This window comes from Erinaceus europaeus, chromosome 3 (assembly GCF_950295315.1).
Source record: "Erinaceus europaeus chromosome 3, mEriEur2.1, whole genome shotgun sequence".
NCBI classification, from domain to species: domain Eukaryota; kingdom Metazoa; phylum Chordata; class Mammalia; order Eulipotyphla; family Erinaceidae; genus Erinaceus; species Erinaceus europaeus.
In genome coordinates this window covers 9,571,039-9,589,198 of record NC_080164.1, presented here as the reverse complement: position 1 = coordinate 9,589,198, position 18,160 = coordinate 9,571,039, and the positions used below count along the sequence as shown (strand labels likewise).

Genomic DNA, 18,160 nt, shown 5'->3' with positions numbered 1-18,160 from the left:
TTCAGCAGAGCACACACTTCACCATTTGTGGGGACCCAGGTCCCTGGACAGCATGGGAGCTGTCATGGGAGTCATGCTTGTGGGGAAGCTTCACTAGCCTTGAGCAGTGGACTGGTGCTTTCTTCCTCTTTGCCTTTCTCTTCTCTGTCTCTCCTGTCAGGTGGTAGCGCAGCGGGTTAAGGGGTTAAGCGTAGATGGCGCAAAGCGCAAGGACCGGCCTAAGGATCCGGTTTGAGCCCCCGGCTCCCCACCTGTAGGGGAGTCTTTTTACATGTGGTGAAACAGGTCTGCAGGTGTCTGTCTTTCTCTCCTCTTCTCTGTCTTCCCCTCCTCTCTCCATTTCTCTCTGTCCTATCCAACAACAACAATAACTACAACAATAAAACAAGGGCAACAAAAGGGAATAAATAAATAAATATTTTAAAAATCTTTAAAAAAAAGAGAAATAAATGGAAGTGGGGCGGGGGCTTTCTGGAATCTCTGACATCATGCAGATGTAGACCCCAGAGATAACCTCGGTGGCAAACTAAATAAATAAAATTGGATGAGATAATATATTAACATAGCATTTGAAAAGTATCAATAAATCTAACCTACCGATATAAACTCAGAAACACTCCAAGACTTGAAAGGGGAGAAGTGAACAATGCATCAAAGCAGTTTGTTGGAACATGTCACTGTTAGAAGCAGTAACTTTAGAATTGCTTTAAGTAAAGTCCTAAGCATGAGTTGTAAGTATAATTGCTTTTCTGCTTGCAGTGGAAAATTCCTGTATCTCTCATGAAATAAGAGGCTAGACAAAACCCACACCCCAAGATGTAAGCCACCTGTTGTTTGTCTTAAAGAGAATAGCTAGCTTAACCAAGTCCTTGAAACCCAACCACTTGCTCAAGGTCGAGGGAGCTGATGACCAGGTGGTCTTGGCAGACAACGAGAAAGTGTGATGACCCTATTTTGCATAAAGACTTGAAATTAGACAATTCTTATAGGTTGCTTAGGGCATGGCAATGTTTGAAATGATTGGATCCTGTGTTTTCTGCAAAATGCTATTGAGTGTGTATTAGAATTCTAGTTTTGCATATTCCCCCTCCCTGAGTGTATTCAGAAATCCTATAAATTGTGTGGCTTGAGCCTTGTTCAGGGTCGAGCTGGTAGACTGCTGACAGTTGCCACTTGGCCCGGATTCGAATTTGTAAATAAACATCTTTAGCTTCCTTGCAGTGGATGGTGGTTTAATTCTAGCTCTGTAACAGTCACTTAAAGGGCAGGACAGAGCAGTATTACCTTCCAGACTGAACAGAACCAGCACTATATATGCTATGGAGAAATGATACTCACCTACAAGAACTAGGGAAAAGTATTTAAGGAGAAATGATTGTTTGAGCCAGTGACCATCAGACCAGCTTCAACTAATCGTGTTTAAAATTTTGTCAGTTGATTGGAGTCCTCTGGCTCAGATAATCTTCATTTCTTTCCTGAGTCCAAGAAGGGACGTCACTGAGAAGGTGCCAACAAATTCTATGAATTTACAGATTGGGGCAGAGAACAAATGTGTATACAGTATGAGGGCTGGGGAGATAGCATAATGGTTATGCAAAAAGACCCTCATGCCTGAGGTTCTGAGGTCCTAGGCTCAATTCCCAGCACTGTCATAAGCCAGAGCTGAGCAGTGTTCTGGTAATAATAACAAAAAAGTACCATTTAGTGTTGAACACACACACACAGATTTTGAAAACAAATATCTAAATGGGGTTAGGGTTGGGGCTCCAGTTTGGAAAAAATTCTTTTTAAAAAAAATTTATTCCCTTTTGTTGCCCTTGTTTTATTTTGTAGTTATTATTGTTGTTATTGCTGTTGTTGTTGGATAGGACAGAGAGAAATGGAGAGAGGAGGGGAAGACAGAGAGGGGGAGAGAAAGACACCTGCAGACTTGCTTCACCACCTGTGAAGCGACTGCCCTGCAGGTGGGGAGCCTGGGGGGCTTGAACTGGGATTCTTATGCCTGTCCTTGCACTTTGCACCATCTGTGCTTAATCTGCTGCGGTACTTCCTGACTTGCTGGAAAAAAATGGAGGGAGACTTGCTTTGTATTGGCTGAGTACAGTAGACAGAGATGAGGGCAGCCCCCCCCCCCCCAACACAGAGAAGCAAGGCTCAGAGACACATACTCTGTTGGACAGCAAACAGCTTATGAGCTCCCCTGTTGCTGGGGCACTGGCGTAAGGACATTGCAGGATCGAAGGAAGACTCGCTTTTCTTTGCAGTTCAGATTTTATAGAAACGCAATGTGAGTGTGTTGGGCAAGGCAACAGACTTCTGTTAACAAGAAAGAACCTGTGCTTTAGATGGGGACAGCATGTGCGTACAAGGAGCTACCGATGGAGAAAAGACATGCGGCATTACATGTTGGCTGGGAGTTATCTTAAAAGGGAAAACCGGAGATAAATCAACACTGTGCGAGTCTTCATTTCATGGGCGTGTCAGCCCTAATGTTAACATTTCAGGGCTCTGTGACTCTCCAAACACTCAAAGGAAAACAACAAGTAGTGGAAATAAGTCAGAAAAAGAAAAGAGCATAGGACAGTGGACACCTGAGGGGTGGCTGGCAGAAGATGAACCAAAGACCCCGGTTATTTAAAAATGGAACCCTATGTCCCAAAGGCAGCTAGATGCCAACTGGGCCTCTTGGATTTTTGCCAGTTTAACTGAGTTGCTGAAAAGTGCTAGGACCAATGGAATCAACAACACAATTCCTATTCCCCAACTGTTTCAGAGGCTTCTCCAAGTCTCAAAGGCTCAGGGGACGGTTTGCACAACTGGTGGAGGAAAGGGAAGTCTGCTATATTGCTGGTGGGGGTGCAAATTGGGGCAGCCCCTTTGGAAGACTGTGTGGAGAGTCCTTAAACAAATAAACATGGAAGTAATTTATGATCCAGCAATACCACTGTTGGGCATTTATCTAGTGGACAAACACTAACTAGAGGAGACATATGCACACCTGTGTTCATAGCTGCGTTATTCACAATAGCCAAAGCGTGGAAGCAGCCTAAATGCCCATCAACAGACGACTGGGTAAAGAAGTGATGGGATATATATTCCATGGAATGGAATACTACTCTGCGATCAAAATAGATGATACTGTCTCCATTGGGATAAAGTGGATGGAACTGGAGGTGATGATGCTTAAAGAAGTGTGAGATGAAAGACAACTGCCAGAAGGCTTCACTCATACGTGGAATCCAGAGAACTGATACTTGCAAACTACAAAGCAGAAGCAAGCAAGCTGTAAAACTTGTGAGAACTCTGGTGTGATCTTTGGCAAGTGGGAGGGTGAGGACACACAACTCTGGCAGTGGGTGCGGCGTGGAACCAGACACTGTCACCTCACAGTGTTGTGACCCACTATTGATCACACACACACACACACACACACACACACACACACACACACACACAGACACACACTCTGGAACCCAAGGAGTAAAGGAAATTCCTATCCCCCAGACTGTTCCACTGGGTTCTCCAAGTCTCAAGTGAAGGTTTGTGTTGTAAACCCTTATATTAGCTTTTTAAAAAAAATTTATTGATAAAATGGAAATATTGAGATTACAGAATAAGAGGGGTACATTTCCGCACAGTTCCCACCACCAGAGCTCATCCAACTACCCCCTCCCCCCCTGATAGCTTTCCTATTCTTTAACCATCTGGGAGTATGGACCCAGGGTCACTGTGGGATGCAGAAGGTGGAAGGTCTGGCTTCTGTAATTGCTTCCCCGCGAACATGGGCGTTGGCAGGTGGATCCATACTCCCAGCCTGTCTCTCTCTTTCCCTGGTGGGGCAGGGCTCTGGGGAAGCGGAGCTCCAGGATGCATTGGTGGGGTTGTCTGTCCAGGGAGGCCTGGTTGTCATTGTGAGAGATGGTTAGCTCTTCTCTTCAAAAAGAGCATGAATACAACCGGTTAGTACAAACATTCTTCTGATAAACTGTGCTTTATGAGCACCTGTGGCCAGTAGTTTCGCATTCTCTAGGTCCGCTCCTGGCGGTGCTGGCTAATCCTCCAGCAGAGACCCCCGACTCTCTTCCTCTCTCCCTTATTTAGGGAGACTGCGAGCTCTGAAGCCCAGCCCGGGGGTGGAGGAGTCAGTTCTGCACCAGGTGTAAAAGGTGGGAGGAGGGTGAGGGGGACTGCTGATGCTTGACGGCCGCTGTTGGCCGCACGCCCTTTGCTAAAGAATAAATGCCTGGCTTCCACGCCTTATCTTTTTTGCCTTGACAAGTAATTTATCTAGACGTCATTTACAACAGCATCACGGTAGCTTTAGGAACCTGGTGGCCCTGCAGAGCTCACACCACGTGTCCTCTCCGACCACCAGCTTGGCCTGCTTTGCTTTTCTCTTCTCTTCTTTCTTTTCTTTTTTCTTTCTCTCCTTCCTTCCTTCCTTCCTTCCTTCCTTCCTTCCTTCCTTCCTTCCTTCCTTCCTTCTTCCTTCCTTCCTTCTTAAAGGCTGGGGCTCCGTGTCTGCACTATGTTGCTAGAACAGTTATTATTGTAGTTATTACTGTTGTTGTTATTGATGTCGTCGTTGTTGTATAGGACAGAGGGAAATGGAGAGGAGGGAAGACAGAGAGGGAGAGAGAAAGAGAGACACCTGCAGACCTGCTTCACCGCCTGTGAAGCGACTCCCCTGCAGGTGGGGAGCCGGGGGCTCGAACCGGGGTCCTCCCGCCGGTCCCTGCGCTTCGTGCCACGTGCGCCTAACCCGCTGCGCCGCCGCCCGGCCCCTGTTCGCTGCTCTGTTCAGCCCACGGCGCCCGGCGCCTTTAGGGGCTCGGCGGCTCACAGCGCACCCCGCCATCGAGACCCGAACCTTCCGCGCGGAGGCGCGGCCACAAGGCAGGGCGGACCCCCCGAAAGCCGCGGGCGAAACCGACTGAGGCCCCCGAGGCGCCACGCGCCCTGCAGCGCCGCCCGCAGCCCCCGACAGCGCCAGGTCCGCGCAGGCGCACGGCGCCCCGGAAGCAGCGCGACGCCGGAAGTGTCCCTGCGCGCCCCGGAAGCGGCCGTGCCGCCGAGGTTGCCCGGGCAACGAGAGCTTCCCCGCGCCTGGTTTCCGGCGGTCGGTCTGGGGGACGTTTCCTGGGGTCGCTCTTGACGTCAGGGGTCCGCAGCCCCGCGCTGCCCAGGATGTTCTTTTATCTGAGCAAGAAAGTGAGTCTCCGAGGCTGCTTCCGCCTCTCCGCCCGCGTCCCCGCAGCCTTCGGGCTAAGCCGCCATGCTCCTTTGTGGGGACCCACCGCCGCAACCCGCCCGCCGCCATCCCTCCTGCGGGACCCCGGCCGCCATCCCTCTGCAGGACCCCCATCCCTCTGCAGGACCCCCACCCCTCCATCCCTCCTGCAGGACCCCCATCCCTCCATCCCTCCTGCAGGACCCCCACCCTCCATCCCTCCTGCAGGACCCCCATCCCTCCATCCCTCTGCAGGACCCCCATCCCTCCATCCCTCTGCAGGACCCCCACCCTCTATCCCTCCTGCAGGACCCCCATCCCTCCATCCCTCTGCAGGACCCCCATCCCTCCATCCCTCCTGCAGGACCCCCACCCCTCCATCCCTCCTGCAGGACCCCCATCCCTCCATCCCTCCTGCAGGACCCCCATCCCTCCATCCCTCCTGCGGGACCCCCATCCCTCCATCCCTCTGCAGGACCCCCACCCTCCATCCCTCCTGCAGGACCCCCACCCCTCCATCCCTCCTGCAGGACCCCCATCCCTCCATCCCTCCTGCGGGACCCCCATCCCTCCATCCCTCGGCAGGACCCCCACCCTCCATCCCTCCTGCAGGACCCCCACCCCTCCATCCCTCTGCAGGACCCCCATCCCTCCATCCCTCTGCAGGACCCCCACCCTCTATCCCTCCTGCAGGACCCCCATCCCTCCATCCCTCCTGCAGGACCCCCGTCCCTCCATCCCTCCTGCAGGACCCCCATCCCTCCATCCCTCCTGCAGGACCCCCACCCCTCCATCCCTCTGCAGGACCCCCACCCCTCCATCCCTCTGCAGGACCCCCACCCCTCCATCCCTCTGCAGGACCCCCACCCCTCCATCCCTCTGCAGGACCCCCACCCTCTATCCCTCCTGCAGGACCCCCATCCCTCCATCCCTCTGCAGGACCCCCACCCTCCATCCCTCCTGCAGGACCCCCACCCCTCCATCCCTCTGCAGGACCCCCATCCCTCCATCCCTCCTGCGGGACCCCCATCCCTCCATCCCTCTGCAGGACCCCCACCCTCTATCCCTCCTGCAGGACCCCCACCCCTCCATCCCTCTGCAGGACCCCCACCCCTCCATCCCTCTGTAGGACCCCCACCCCTCCATCCCTCTGCAGGACCCCCATCCCTCCATCCCTCCTGCAGGACCCCCATCCCTCCATCCCTCTGCAGGACCCCCACCCCTCCATCCCTCTGCAGGACCCCCATCCCTCCATCCCTCTGCAGGACCCCCACCCCTCCATCCCTCTGCAGGACCCCCACCCCCTCCATCCCTCTGCAGGACCCCCACCCCTCCATCCCTCTGCAGGACCCCCACCCCTCCATCCCTCTGCAGGACCCCCACCCCTCCATCCCTCTGCAGGACCCCCATCCCTCCATCCCTCTGTAGGACCCCCACCCCTCCATCCCTCTGCAGGACCCCCACCCCTCCATCCCTCCTGCGGGACCCCGGCCGCCATCCCTCTGCAGGACCCCCATCCCTCTGCAGGACCCCCATCCCTCCATCCCTCTGCAGGACCCCCACCCTCCATCCCTCCTGCAGGACCCCCATCCCTCCATCCCTCTGCAGGACCCCCATCCCTCCATCCCTCTGCAGGACGCCCACCCTCCATCCCTCCTGCAGGACCCCCACCCCTCCATCCCTCCTGCAGGACCCCCATCCCTCCATCCCTCTGCAGGACCCCCACCCCCCCATCCCTCTGCAGGACCCCCACCCCCTCCATCCCTCTGCAGGACCCCCATCCCTCCATTCCTCTGCAGGACCCCCACCCTCTATCCCTCCTGCAGGACCCCCATCCCTCCATCCCTCCTGCAGGACCCCCATCCCTCCATCCCTCCTGCAGGACCCCCATCCCTCCATCCCTCCTGCAGGACCCCCACCCCTCCATCCCTCTGCAGGACCCCCATCCCTCCATCCCTCTGCAGGACCCCCACCCTCTATCCCTCCTGCAGGACCCCCATCCCTCCATCCCTCCTGCAGGACCCCCATCCCTCCATCCCTCCTGCGGGACCCCCATCCCTCCATCCCTCTGCAGGACCCCCACCCTCCATCCCTCCTGCAGGACCCCCACCCCTCCATCCCTCCTGCGGGACCCCCATCCCTCCATCCCTCTGCAGGACCCCCACCCTCTATCCCTCCTGCAGGACCCCCATCCCTCCATCCCTCCTGCAGGACCCCCATCCCTCCATCCCTCCTGCGGGACCCCCATCCCTCCATCCCTCTGCAGGACCCCCACCCTCCATCCCTCCTGCAGGACCCCCATCCCTCCATCCCTCTGCAGGACCCCCATCCCTCCATCCCTCTGCAGGACCCCCACCCTCTATCCCTCCTGCAGGACCCCCATCCCTCCATCCCTCTGCAGGACCCCCATCCCTCCATCCCTCCTGCAGGACCCCCACCCCTCCATCCCTCCTGCAGGACCCCCATCCCTCCATCCCTCCTGCAGGACCCCCATCCCTCCATCCCTCCTGCGGGACCCCCATCCCTCCATCCCTCTGCAGGACCCCCACCCTCCATCCCTCCTGCAGGACCCCCACCCCTCCATCCCTCCTGCAGGACCCCCATCCCTCCATCCCTCCTGCGGGACCCCCATCCCTCCATCCCTCGGCAGGACCCCCACCCTCCATCCCTCCTGCAGGACCCCCACCCCTCCATCCCTCTGCAGGACCCCCATCCCTCCATCCCTCTGCAGGACCCCCACCCTCTATCCCTCCTGCAGGACCCCCATCCCTCCATCCCTCCTGCAGGACCCCCGTCCCTCCATCCCTCCTGCAGGACCCCCATCCCTCCATCCCTCCTGCAGGACCCCCACCCCTCCATCCCTCTGCAGGACCCCCACCCCTCCATCCCTCTGCAGGACCCCCACCCCTCCATCCCTCTGCAGGACCCCCACCCCTCCATCCCTCTGCAGGACCCCCACCCTCTATCCCTCCTGCAGGACCCCCATCCCTCCATCCCTCTGCAGGACCCCCACCCTCCATCCCTCCTGCAGGACCCCCACCCCTCCATCCCTCTGCAGGACCCCCATCCCTCCATCCCTCTGCAGGACCCCCACCCTCTATCCCTCCTGCAGGACCCCCACCCCTCCATCCCTCTGCAGGACCCCATCCCTCCATCCCTCCTGCAGGACCCCCATCCCTCCATCCCTCCTGCGGGACCCCCATCCCTCCATCCCTCTGCAGGACCCCCACCCTCTATCCCTCCTGCAGGACCCCCACCCCTCCATCCCTCTGCAGGACCCCCACCCCTCCATCCCTCTGTAGGACCCCCACCTCTCCATCCCTCTGCAGGACCCCCATCCCTCCATCCCTCCTGCAGGACCCCCATCCCTCCATCCCTCTGCAGGACCCCCACCCCTCCATCCCTCTGCAGGACCCCCATCCCTCCATCCCTCTGCAGGACCCCCATCCCTCCATCCCTCTGCAGGACCCCCACCCCTCCATCCCTCTGCAGGACCCCCACCCCCTCCATCCCTCTGCAGGACCCCCACCCCTCCATCCCTCTGCAGGACCCCCACCCCTCCATCCCTCTGCAGGACCCCCACCCCTCCATCCCTCTGCAGGACCCCCACCCCTCCATCCCTCTGCAGGACCCCCATCCCTCCATCCCTCTGTAGGACCCCCACCCCTCCATCCCTCTGCAGGACCCCCACCCCTCCATCCCTCCTGCGGGACCCCGGCCGCCATCCCTCTGCAGGACCCCCATCCCTCTGCAGGACCCCCATCCCTCCATCCCTCTGCAGGACCCCCACCCTCCATCCCTCCTGCAGGACCCCCATCCCTCCATCCCTCTGCAGGACCCCCATCCCTCCATCCCTCTGCAGGACGCCCACCCTCCATCCCTCCTGCAGGACCCCCACCCCTCCATCCCTCCTGCAGGACCCCCATCCCTCCATCCCTCTGCAGGACCCCCACCCCCCCATCCCTCTGCAGGACCCCCACCCCCTCCATCCCTCTGCAGGACCCCCATCCCTCCATTCCTCTGCAGGACCCCCACCCTCTATCCCTCCTGCAGGACCCCCATCCCTCCATCCCTCCTGCAGGACCCCCATCCCTCCATCCCTCCTGCAGGACCCCCATCCCTCCATCCCTCCTGCAGGACCCCCACCCCTCCATCCCTCTGCAGGACCCCCATCCCTCCATCCCTCTGCAGGACCCCCACCCTCTATCCCTCCTGCAGGACCCCCATCCCTCCATCCCTCCTGCAGGACCCCCATCCCTCCATCCCTCCTGCGGGACCCCCATCCCTCCATCCCTCTGCAGGACCCCCACCCTCCATACTCCTGCAGGACCCCCACCCCTCCATCCCTCTGCAGGACCCCCACCCCTCCATCCCTCTGCAGGACCCCCACCCCTCCATTCCTCTGCAGGACCCCCACCCCTCCATCCCTCTGCAGGACCCCCACCCCTCCATCCCTCTGCAGGACCCCCACCCCTCCATCCCTCTGCAGGACCCCCACCCCTCCATCCCTCCTGCAGGACCCCCATCCCTCCATCCCTCTGCAGGACCCCCACCCCTCCATCCCTCTGCAGGACCCCCACCCCTCCATCCCTCTGCAGGACCCCCACCCCTCCATCCCTCTGCAGGACCCCCACCCCTCCATCCCTCTGCAGGACCCCCACCCCTCCATCCCTCTGTAGGACCCCCACCCCTCCATCCCTCTGCAGGACCCCCATCCCTCCATCCCTCCTGCAAGACCCCCATCCCTCCATCCCTCTGCAGGACCCCCATCCCTCCATCCCTCTGCAGGACCCCCACCCCTCCATTCCTCTGCAGGACCCCCACCCCTCCATCCCTCCTGCGGGACCCCGGCCGCCATCCCTCTGCAGGACCCCCATCCCTCTGCAGGACCCCCATCCCTCCATCCCTCTGCAGGACCCCCACCCTCCATCCCTCCTGCAGGACCCCCATCCCTCCATCCCTCTGCAGGACCCCCACCCTCCATCCCTCCTGCAGGACCCCCACCCCTCCATCCCTCTGCAGGACCCCCATCCCTCCATCCCTCTGCAGGACCCCCACCCTCCATCCCTCCTGCAGGACCCCCACCCCTCCATCCCTCCTGCAGGACCCCCATCCCTCCATCCCTCCTGCAGGACCCCCACCCCTCCATCCCTCTGCAGGACCCCCACCCCTCCATCCCTCTGCAGGACCCCCACCCCCTCCATCCCTCTGCAGGACCCCCATCCCTCCATCCCTCTGCAGGACCCCCACCCCTCCATCCCTCTGCAGGACCCCCACCCCTCCATCCCTCCTGCAGGACCCCCATCCCTCCATCCCTCTGCAGGACCCCCACCCCTCCATCCCTCTGCAGGACCCCCACCCCTCCATCCCTCTGCAGGACCCCCACCCCTCCATCCCTCTGCAGGACCCCCATCCCTCCATCCCTCTGCAGGACCCCCACCCCTCCATCCCTCTGTAGGACCCCCACCCCTCCATCCCTCTGCAGGACCCCCATCCCTCCATCCCTCCTGCAGGACCCCCATCCCTCCATCCCTCTGCAGGACCCCCACCCCTCCATCCCTCTGCAGGACCCCCATCCCTCCATCCCTCTGCAGGACCCCCACCCCTCCATCCCTCTGCAGGACCCCCACCCCCTCCATCCCTCTGCAGGACCCCCACCCCTCCATCCCTCTGCAGGACCCCCACCCCTCCATTCCTCTGCAGGACCCCCACCCCTCCATCCCTCTGCAGGACCCCCACCCCTCCATCCCTCTGCAGGACCCCCACCCCTCCATCCCTCTGCAGGACCCCCATCCCTCCATCCCTCCTGCAGGACCCCCACCCCTCCATCCCTCTGCAGGACCCCCACCCCTCCATCCCTCTGCAGGACCCCCACCCCTCCATCCCTCTGCAGGACCCCCACCCCTCCATCCCTCTGCAGGACCCCCACCCCCTCCATCCCTCTGCAGGACCCCCACCCCTCCATCCCTCTGCAGGACCCCCACCCCTCCATCCCTCTGCAGGACCCCCACCCCTCCATCCCTCTGCAGGACCCCCACCCCTCCATCCGTCTGCAGGACCCCCACCCCTCCATCCCTCTGCAGGACCCCCACCCTCCATCCCTCCTGCAGGACCCCCACCCCTCCATCCCTCCTGCAGGACCCCCATCCCTCCATCCCTCCTGCGGGACCCCCATCCCTCCATCCCTCTGCAGGACCCCCACCCTCCATCCCTCCTGCAGGACCCCCACCCCTCCATCCCTCTGCAGGACCCCCATCCCTCCATCCCTCTGCAGGACCCCCACCCTCTATCCCTCCTGCAGGACCCCCATCCCTCCATCCCTCCTGCAGGACCCCCATCCCTCCATCCCTCCTGCGGGACCCCCATCCCTCCATCCCTCTGCAGGACCCCCACCCTCCATCCCTCCTGCAGGACCCCTACCCCTCCATCCCTCTGCAGGACCCCCATCCCTCCATCCCTCTGCAGGACCCCCACCCTCTATCCCTCCTGCAGGACCCCCACCCCTCCATCCCTCCTGCAGGACCCCCATCCCTCCATCCCTCTGCAGGACCCCCACCCCTCCATCCCTCTGCAGGACCCCCACCCCTCCATCCCTCCTGCAGGACCCCCATCCCTCCATCCCTCTGCAGGACCCCCACCCCTCCATCCCTCTGCAGGACCCCCACCCCTCCATCCCTCTGCAGGACCCCCACCCCTCCATCCCTCTGCAGGACCCCCATCCCTCCATCCCTCTGCAGGACCCCCACCCCTCCATCCCTCTGCAGGACCCCCACCCCTCCATCCCTCCTGCAGGACCCCCATCCCTCCATCCCTCTGCAGGACCCCCATCCCTCCATCCCTCCTGCAGGACCCCCATCCCTCCATCCCTCTGCAGGACCCCCACCCCTCCATCCCTCTGCAGGACCCCCATCCCTCCATCCCTCTGCAGGACCCCCACCCCTCCATCCCTCTGCAGGACCCCCACCCCCTCCATCCCTCTGCAGGACCCCCACCCCTCCATCCCTCTGCAGGACCCCCACCCCTCCATCCCTCTGCAGGACCCCCACCCCTCCATCCCTCTGCAGGACCCCCATCCCTCCATCCCTCTGCAGGACCCCCACCCCTCCATCCCTCTGTAGGACCCCCACCCCTCCATCCCTCTGCAGGACCCCCACCCCTCCATCCCTCCTGCGGGACCCCGGCCGCCATCCCTCTGCAGGACCCCCATCCCTCTGCAGGACCCCCATCCCTCCATCCCTCTGCAGGACCCCCACCCCTCCATCCCTCTGCAGGACCCCCACCCCTCCATCCCTCTGCAGGACCCCCACCCCTCCATCCCTCTGCAGGACCCCCATCCCTCCATCCCTCTGCAGGACCCCCACCCCTCCATCCCTCTGTAGGACCCCCACCCCTCCATCCCTCTGCAGGACCCCCATCCCTCCATCCCTCCTGCAGGACCCCCATCCCTCCATCCCTCTGCAGGACCCCCACCCCTCCATCCCTCTGCAGGACCCCCATCCCTCCATCCCTCTGCAGGACCCCCACCCCTCCATCCCTCTGCAGGACCCCCACCCCCTCCATCCCTCTGCAGGACCCCCACCCCTCCATCCCTCTGCAGGACCCCCACCCCTCCATCCCTCTGCAGGATCCCCACCCCTCCATCCCTCTGCAGGACCCCCACCCCTCCATCCCTCTGCAGGACCCCCACCCCTCCATCCCTCTGCAGGACCCCCATCCCTCCATCCCTCCTGCAGGACCCCCACCCCTCCATCCCACTGCAGGACCCCCACCCCTCCATCCCTCTGCAGGACCCCCACCCCTCCATCCCTCTGCAGGACCCCCACCCCTCCATCCCTCTGCAGGACCCCCACCCCCTCCATCCCTCTGCAGGACCCCCACCCCTCCATCCCTCTGCAGGACCCCCACCCCTCCATCCCTCTGCAGGACCCCCACCCCTCCATCCCTCTGCAGGACCCCCACCCCCTCCATCCCTCTGCAGGACCCCCACCCCTCCATCCCTCTGCAGGACCCCCATCCCTCCATCCCTCTGCAGGACCCCCACCCCCTCCATCCCTCTGCAGGACCCCCGTCCCGTGTTGGCTCACTTTTCCTTTGTGCAGGTTGGCCCCTGGGCCCAGCCACCCCTGTTCCCTTGCACCCCCGCCGGGATGCCGGGCAAGAGCAGAGGAAAGGGAGGGACCCAATGATCAGGGACAGAGAGCGAGCAGATGCGGTCCAGTGGGCATGGCCCCTGCATCCAGGCAAAGGACTTGGGTGGGGGGTGGGGGGTGGAGGAGACCCCTGGCCAGGTGCTCGAGGCAGCCACACGCACTGCAGAGCATTGATCCCCTCGATTGAAAAAAAGGGGTACCCCGTACTATGGGGTTCTACCTCTGTCTCCTCACACCCCTCCCTTTAAAATTATTTTTCATAGATCTATTTATTTATCATTTTGGATAGAGACAATTTGAGAGGGAAGGGGGAGATAGAGAGGGCTGGGGGAAGAGAGAGAGACACCTGCAGCGCTGCTTCACTGCTTGTGAAGTCTGTCCCCTGCAGGTGGGGACCAGGGGCTTGTAATGTGTGTGCTCTGGCTCCTTTGTTCCCCTTTAAAAAATGCCTCTGTGGTGAATATTCTGTCCATGTCCTCGTACATCAGAAAAGGTAGCAGCAGCAAATGCTGGAGAGGATGTGGGGTCAAAGGAACCCTCCTGCACTGCTGGTGGGAATGTCAGTTGGTCCAACCTCTGTGGAGAGCAGTCTGGAGAACTCTCAGAAGGCTAGAAATGGACCTACCCTATGACCCTGCAATTCCCCTCCTGGGGATAGATCCTAAGGAACCCAACACACCCATCCAAAAAGATCTGTGTACACATATGTTCTTGGCAGCACAATTTGTAATAGCCAAAACCTGGAAGCAACCCAGGTGTCCAACAACAGATGAGTGGCTGAGCAAGTTGTGGTCTATATACACAATGGAATACTACTCAGCTGTAAAAAATGGTGACTTCACCGTTTTCAGCTGATCTTGGATGGAGCTTGAAAAATTCATGTTAAGTGAAATAAGTGAGAAACAGAAGGATGATTATGGGATGATCTCACTCTCAGGCAGAAGTTGAAAAACAAGATCAGAAAAGACAACACAAGTAGAACCTGAACTGGAACTGGTGTATTGCACCAAAGTGGAAGTCTCTGGGGTGGGTGGGTGGGGAGAATATAGGTCCAAGAAGGATTCAGAGGACCTAGTGGGGGTTGTATTGTTATATGGGAAACTGGGGAATGTTATGCATGTATAAACTATTGTACTTACTGTTGAATGTAAAACATTAATTCCCCAATTAAAAAAAAAAGTGAAAAAAAATGCCTCTGGCGACTCTCCCGTGGGCTTGTCTGCAGCTGCTGCCGCCTTTGTGGACAGGGGCCCAGGGCAGCTTAGGGGGCTCTGACTGTGGTCACAGCAAGGCTTGATTTTTTTTTTTTTCTTTCAGATTGCCATCCCCAATAACGTGAGGCTGAAATGTGTATCTTGGAACAAGGACCAGGGCTTCATAGCGTGCGGCGGGGAAGATGGGTTACTGAAAGTCTTGAAATTGGAGGCGCAGACAGGTCAGTGCCCGAAGGACTTGGACTTGATGGGAAATGGGCTTGTGTCATCGACCCCGTGGGGTTTTGCGCTGGGTTTTTGTCAGTGTCAATTCGAAGTAATCCTTTATAAGTGGAAACAAAATAAAGAAACCTACCCCAGACATTTGGTGCTATTTCTCTTCCAGTGTTTTTGCAACAGAGGTCAGAGAAATCAAATGCAGGCATCAGGTAGAGTTTGCTAACTGTGTGTGGAAAATGAGTAAGAATACATATTGCATGCAAACTCTCCCTGCTGCCTTGTGCTATGAATTTTATTTTATTTTACTTTACTATCTTTATTTATTGCACAAACACAGCTGGAAATTGAGAGGGTAGCAGGAGGATAGAGAGGGAGAGAGAGCGACGCCTCGAACACTGCTTCACCGCCCGCAAAGCTTTCTTCCTGCAGGTGGGGACCAGGGGCTCGAACCCAGGTCCTTGTGCTCTATAACATGATTGCTCAGCCAGGTGTGCTGTCACCCAGCCCCTTATGCTTGCCAGTTGTGCTGTATTTTCAGGCTGGCAGAAATGACACAAATCAGAATTTCAGGAAGGTCATGGAATCTATTATTTTGCCAGCTTACTGGCGTACTTGTTAGAGGTGCCCATGGTTATGTAGCTAGTTTCCCAGCAAATGAAGCGGGTGTTTTTGTTTTTAGTAGTATCTCTCTTGGCAGCTTGACCTCTCCTTTGTAGTCGTCTGGATTCATAGCAAACAATTTTGGATTTCCATTTATTTATTTATTATTGAGAGAGAATTTGAGAGGGGATGGGGATAGAGAGGGAGAGAGACAGAGAGACACCTGCGGCCCCACTGCATTACTAGTGAAGCTTTCCCCCCCTGCAAGCGGGGACTAGGGGCTTGAACCCACGTCCTAGTGCATTGTAATGTTTGCGTGCTTAACCAGGTGCGCCACCACCCGGCCCCACAAGTTTGCATTTCTTTAGACTCCTTAGTGCTGCACCTCTCAGCTGGAGACTGTAAATAACAACAACCCCCCCCCCCCCCCCCCCCCCGGTCTTCACTGGATCTGGATAAGGAGAAGGGAGAGCTCTGGCATATGAGAAGTATGCCCTGGAAGTCAGGTTGGCGTCATGGTCGCACCTACAAAGCAGAACAAACTATTTAATAATCAGGACCCTAAAGGTAAGACTAGAGCAGATGAGATTTGAGGTCTTAATATTGGGAGAAGCTAGCAGGTCTGTTTCAGGTCTATCCCAAGGGGACCCATGACTTTACTAATTTTTGCCTGAGCCCGACAGCTAACACGCAGGAGGACTAAAGGTCTTGCCTGGGGAGATGATGTCAGAGTTGGGAATAGGACTAGAAAGCTGGAGCAGGGCAGAGAGTAGCTCTCGAATACAGGAAAAGTGTATGAATACCGTTAACTCTAAACCTCATCCATCTGCCCGTGGGCCCATGTCTGCTCACATTCAGCACAGGAGCCTGTGTGACCTCTGCGTCCCTGTGGGTCTGAGCTCACAGTCTGTGGTCATGGCTGGGGACATGCCAGGCTGCGCTCAGCCTCCCTTCAGAGAGCTAGGCCGTTCCTGCCGCTGTTGTCCCACACTGTAGTCAGGTCCTGTAGAGGCCCACAGGGAGGTTTATGGTGGCGTTCACCTCCACACACAGTGCTCATGATCGGAGCCGGACGGTGCGCATGGTGGTGCGGGTTAAGCGCACGTGGTGCAAAGCGCAAGGACCAGCGTAAGGATACCGGTTCAAGCCCCTGGCTCCCCACCTGCAGGGGAGTCACTTTACAGGTGGTGAAGCAGGTCTGCAGGTGTCTGTCTTTCTCTCCTCCTCTCTCCATTTCTCTCAGTTCTATCCAACAACGATGACATCAATACGACAATAACACCAATCTTCTTCTTCTAGCGTTTGCCCTTCTTCTGTAGCCAGTCAACAGTGTCAGCTTAAGCCTGATGTAAAGTTTCGAGACCTCCTTTGAATCTGGAGAGGTGGCAGTCGTTGACTATGTGGGTCATAGTCTGTCTGGAGCCGCAGGGGCAGTTCGGGTCGTCTCTGGCTCCCCAGCGATGGAACATAGCGGCGCACCGGCCATGGCCTGTTCAATAGCGATTGAGGAGGGCCCGATCATAACGTGCCAGGTCAAAGCCGGGTTGACACTTGCAGGGGTCTGTGATGAGATGTTTGTTCTTTACCTCAGCTGACTGCCAACTCTGTTTCCAAGAGTCTGGAACAGAGAAGTTCAGTGTAGGCGTAGGGGACCAGATTGGGTGACGAGACGTCAAGCGTTGGACAGGGTGGGCGAAGATATCCGCGTATATTGGCAGGTCCGGTCGAGCGTAGACGTGGGAAATGAACTTAGATGATGCCGCATCCCGACGAATATCTGGCGGGGCGATGTTGCTAAGAACTGGCAGCCATGGAACCGGGGTGGAACGGATGGTTCCAGAAATTATCCTCATGGAGGAATATAATTTGGAATCGACCAAGTGGACATGGGGGCTACGGAACCATACTGGGGCACAGTATTCTGCAGTGGAATAGCATAATGCCAGAGATGATGATCGTAGTGTGGAAGCGCTCGCGCCCCATGAGGAGCTGGCCAGTCTTGCAATGATGTTATTCCTCGCGCCCACCTTTGCTGCAGTTTTTATGAGATGTTTGTGAAATGACAGAGTGCGATCGAGAGTAACACCAAGATAGACTGGCTGAGCTTCATGCTGGATTCTCGTATCATCAAGCTGCACATTAAGCTCACGCGAGGCCGAGGCATGGTGTAGATGGAAAACAGATGATACACCAATGATGATAAACAACAAGAGCAACAAAAGGGGAAAAGCAAAGTGCTCGTGAAAAGCCGAAGCAGATAGAGAACTATTAGTTTTGAGGGGCTCGATGGATTCAGTGAAACAGAAGGCAGGTTTGAGAGGCAAATGCTTATGTACTAAGTATACTTTCACTTTCTTTTTAAAAAAATATTTTTATTTATTCACTCTTGGGTAGTGACAAATTGAGAGGGGGAGATAGAGAGGGAGAGAGACAGAGAGACACCTGCAGCCCTGCTTCACCACTTGTGAAGCTTTCCCCCAGCAGGTGGGGACCGGGGGCTTGAACCTGGGTCCTTGAGTACTGTAATGTGAGCGCTTAACCAGCTGCGTCACTGCCTGGCCCACAGTTTTGCTGTCTGATATCGAGTCATCTCTCTATGCTTTCGTTTTAACCATGTTAATTTTTTTGTTACTTCATATATGTGTGTGCACACGTGTGGATATATATTTTTTTATCGTACTCAGACGGTGACACCATGTTTTAGTAGCATCAAAAAGCATTTGTTCAGTTAAGACTTTAGAAACGAC

General features: G+C 58.0%; 1 protein-coding gene across 6 annotated transcripts in view; it reads left to right on the top strand.

The window, feature by feature from the left end:
• The first annotated feature begins 5,056 nt into the window (after positions 1-5,056).
• The window catches only part of WDR35 (WD repeat domain 35), a 71,750-nt gene continuing 58,646 nt past the window's right edge, over positions 5,057-18,160 (top strand). For 4 of the 6 annotated variants that reach the window (XM_060186597.1, XM_060186596.1, XM_060186598.1 and 1 more), the window contains exons 1-2: positions 5,068-5,211; positions 14,698-14,815. In XM_060186597.1, coding sequence (XP_060042580.1) covers positions 5,188-5,211; positions 14,698-14,815 — 142 coding nt within the window. In that variant the 5' untranslated portion in view covers positions 5,068-5,187. Of the gene's footprint in view, positions 5,212-14,697; positions 14,816-18,160 lie in introns of all 6 variants that reach the window. The other 2 variants (XM_060186600.1, XM_060186599.1) reach the window with 1 other exon arrangement.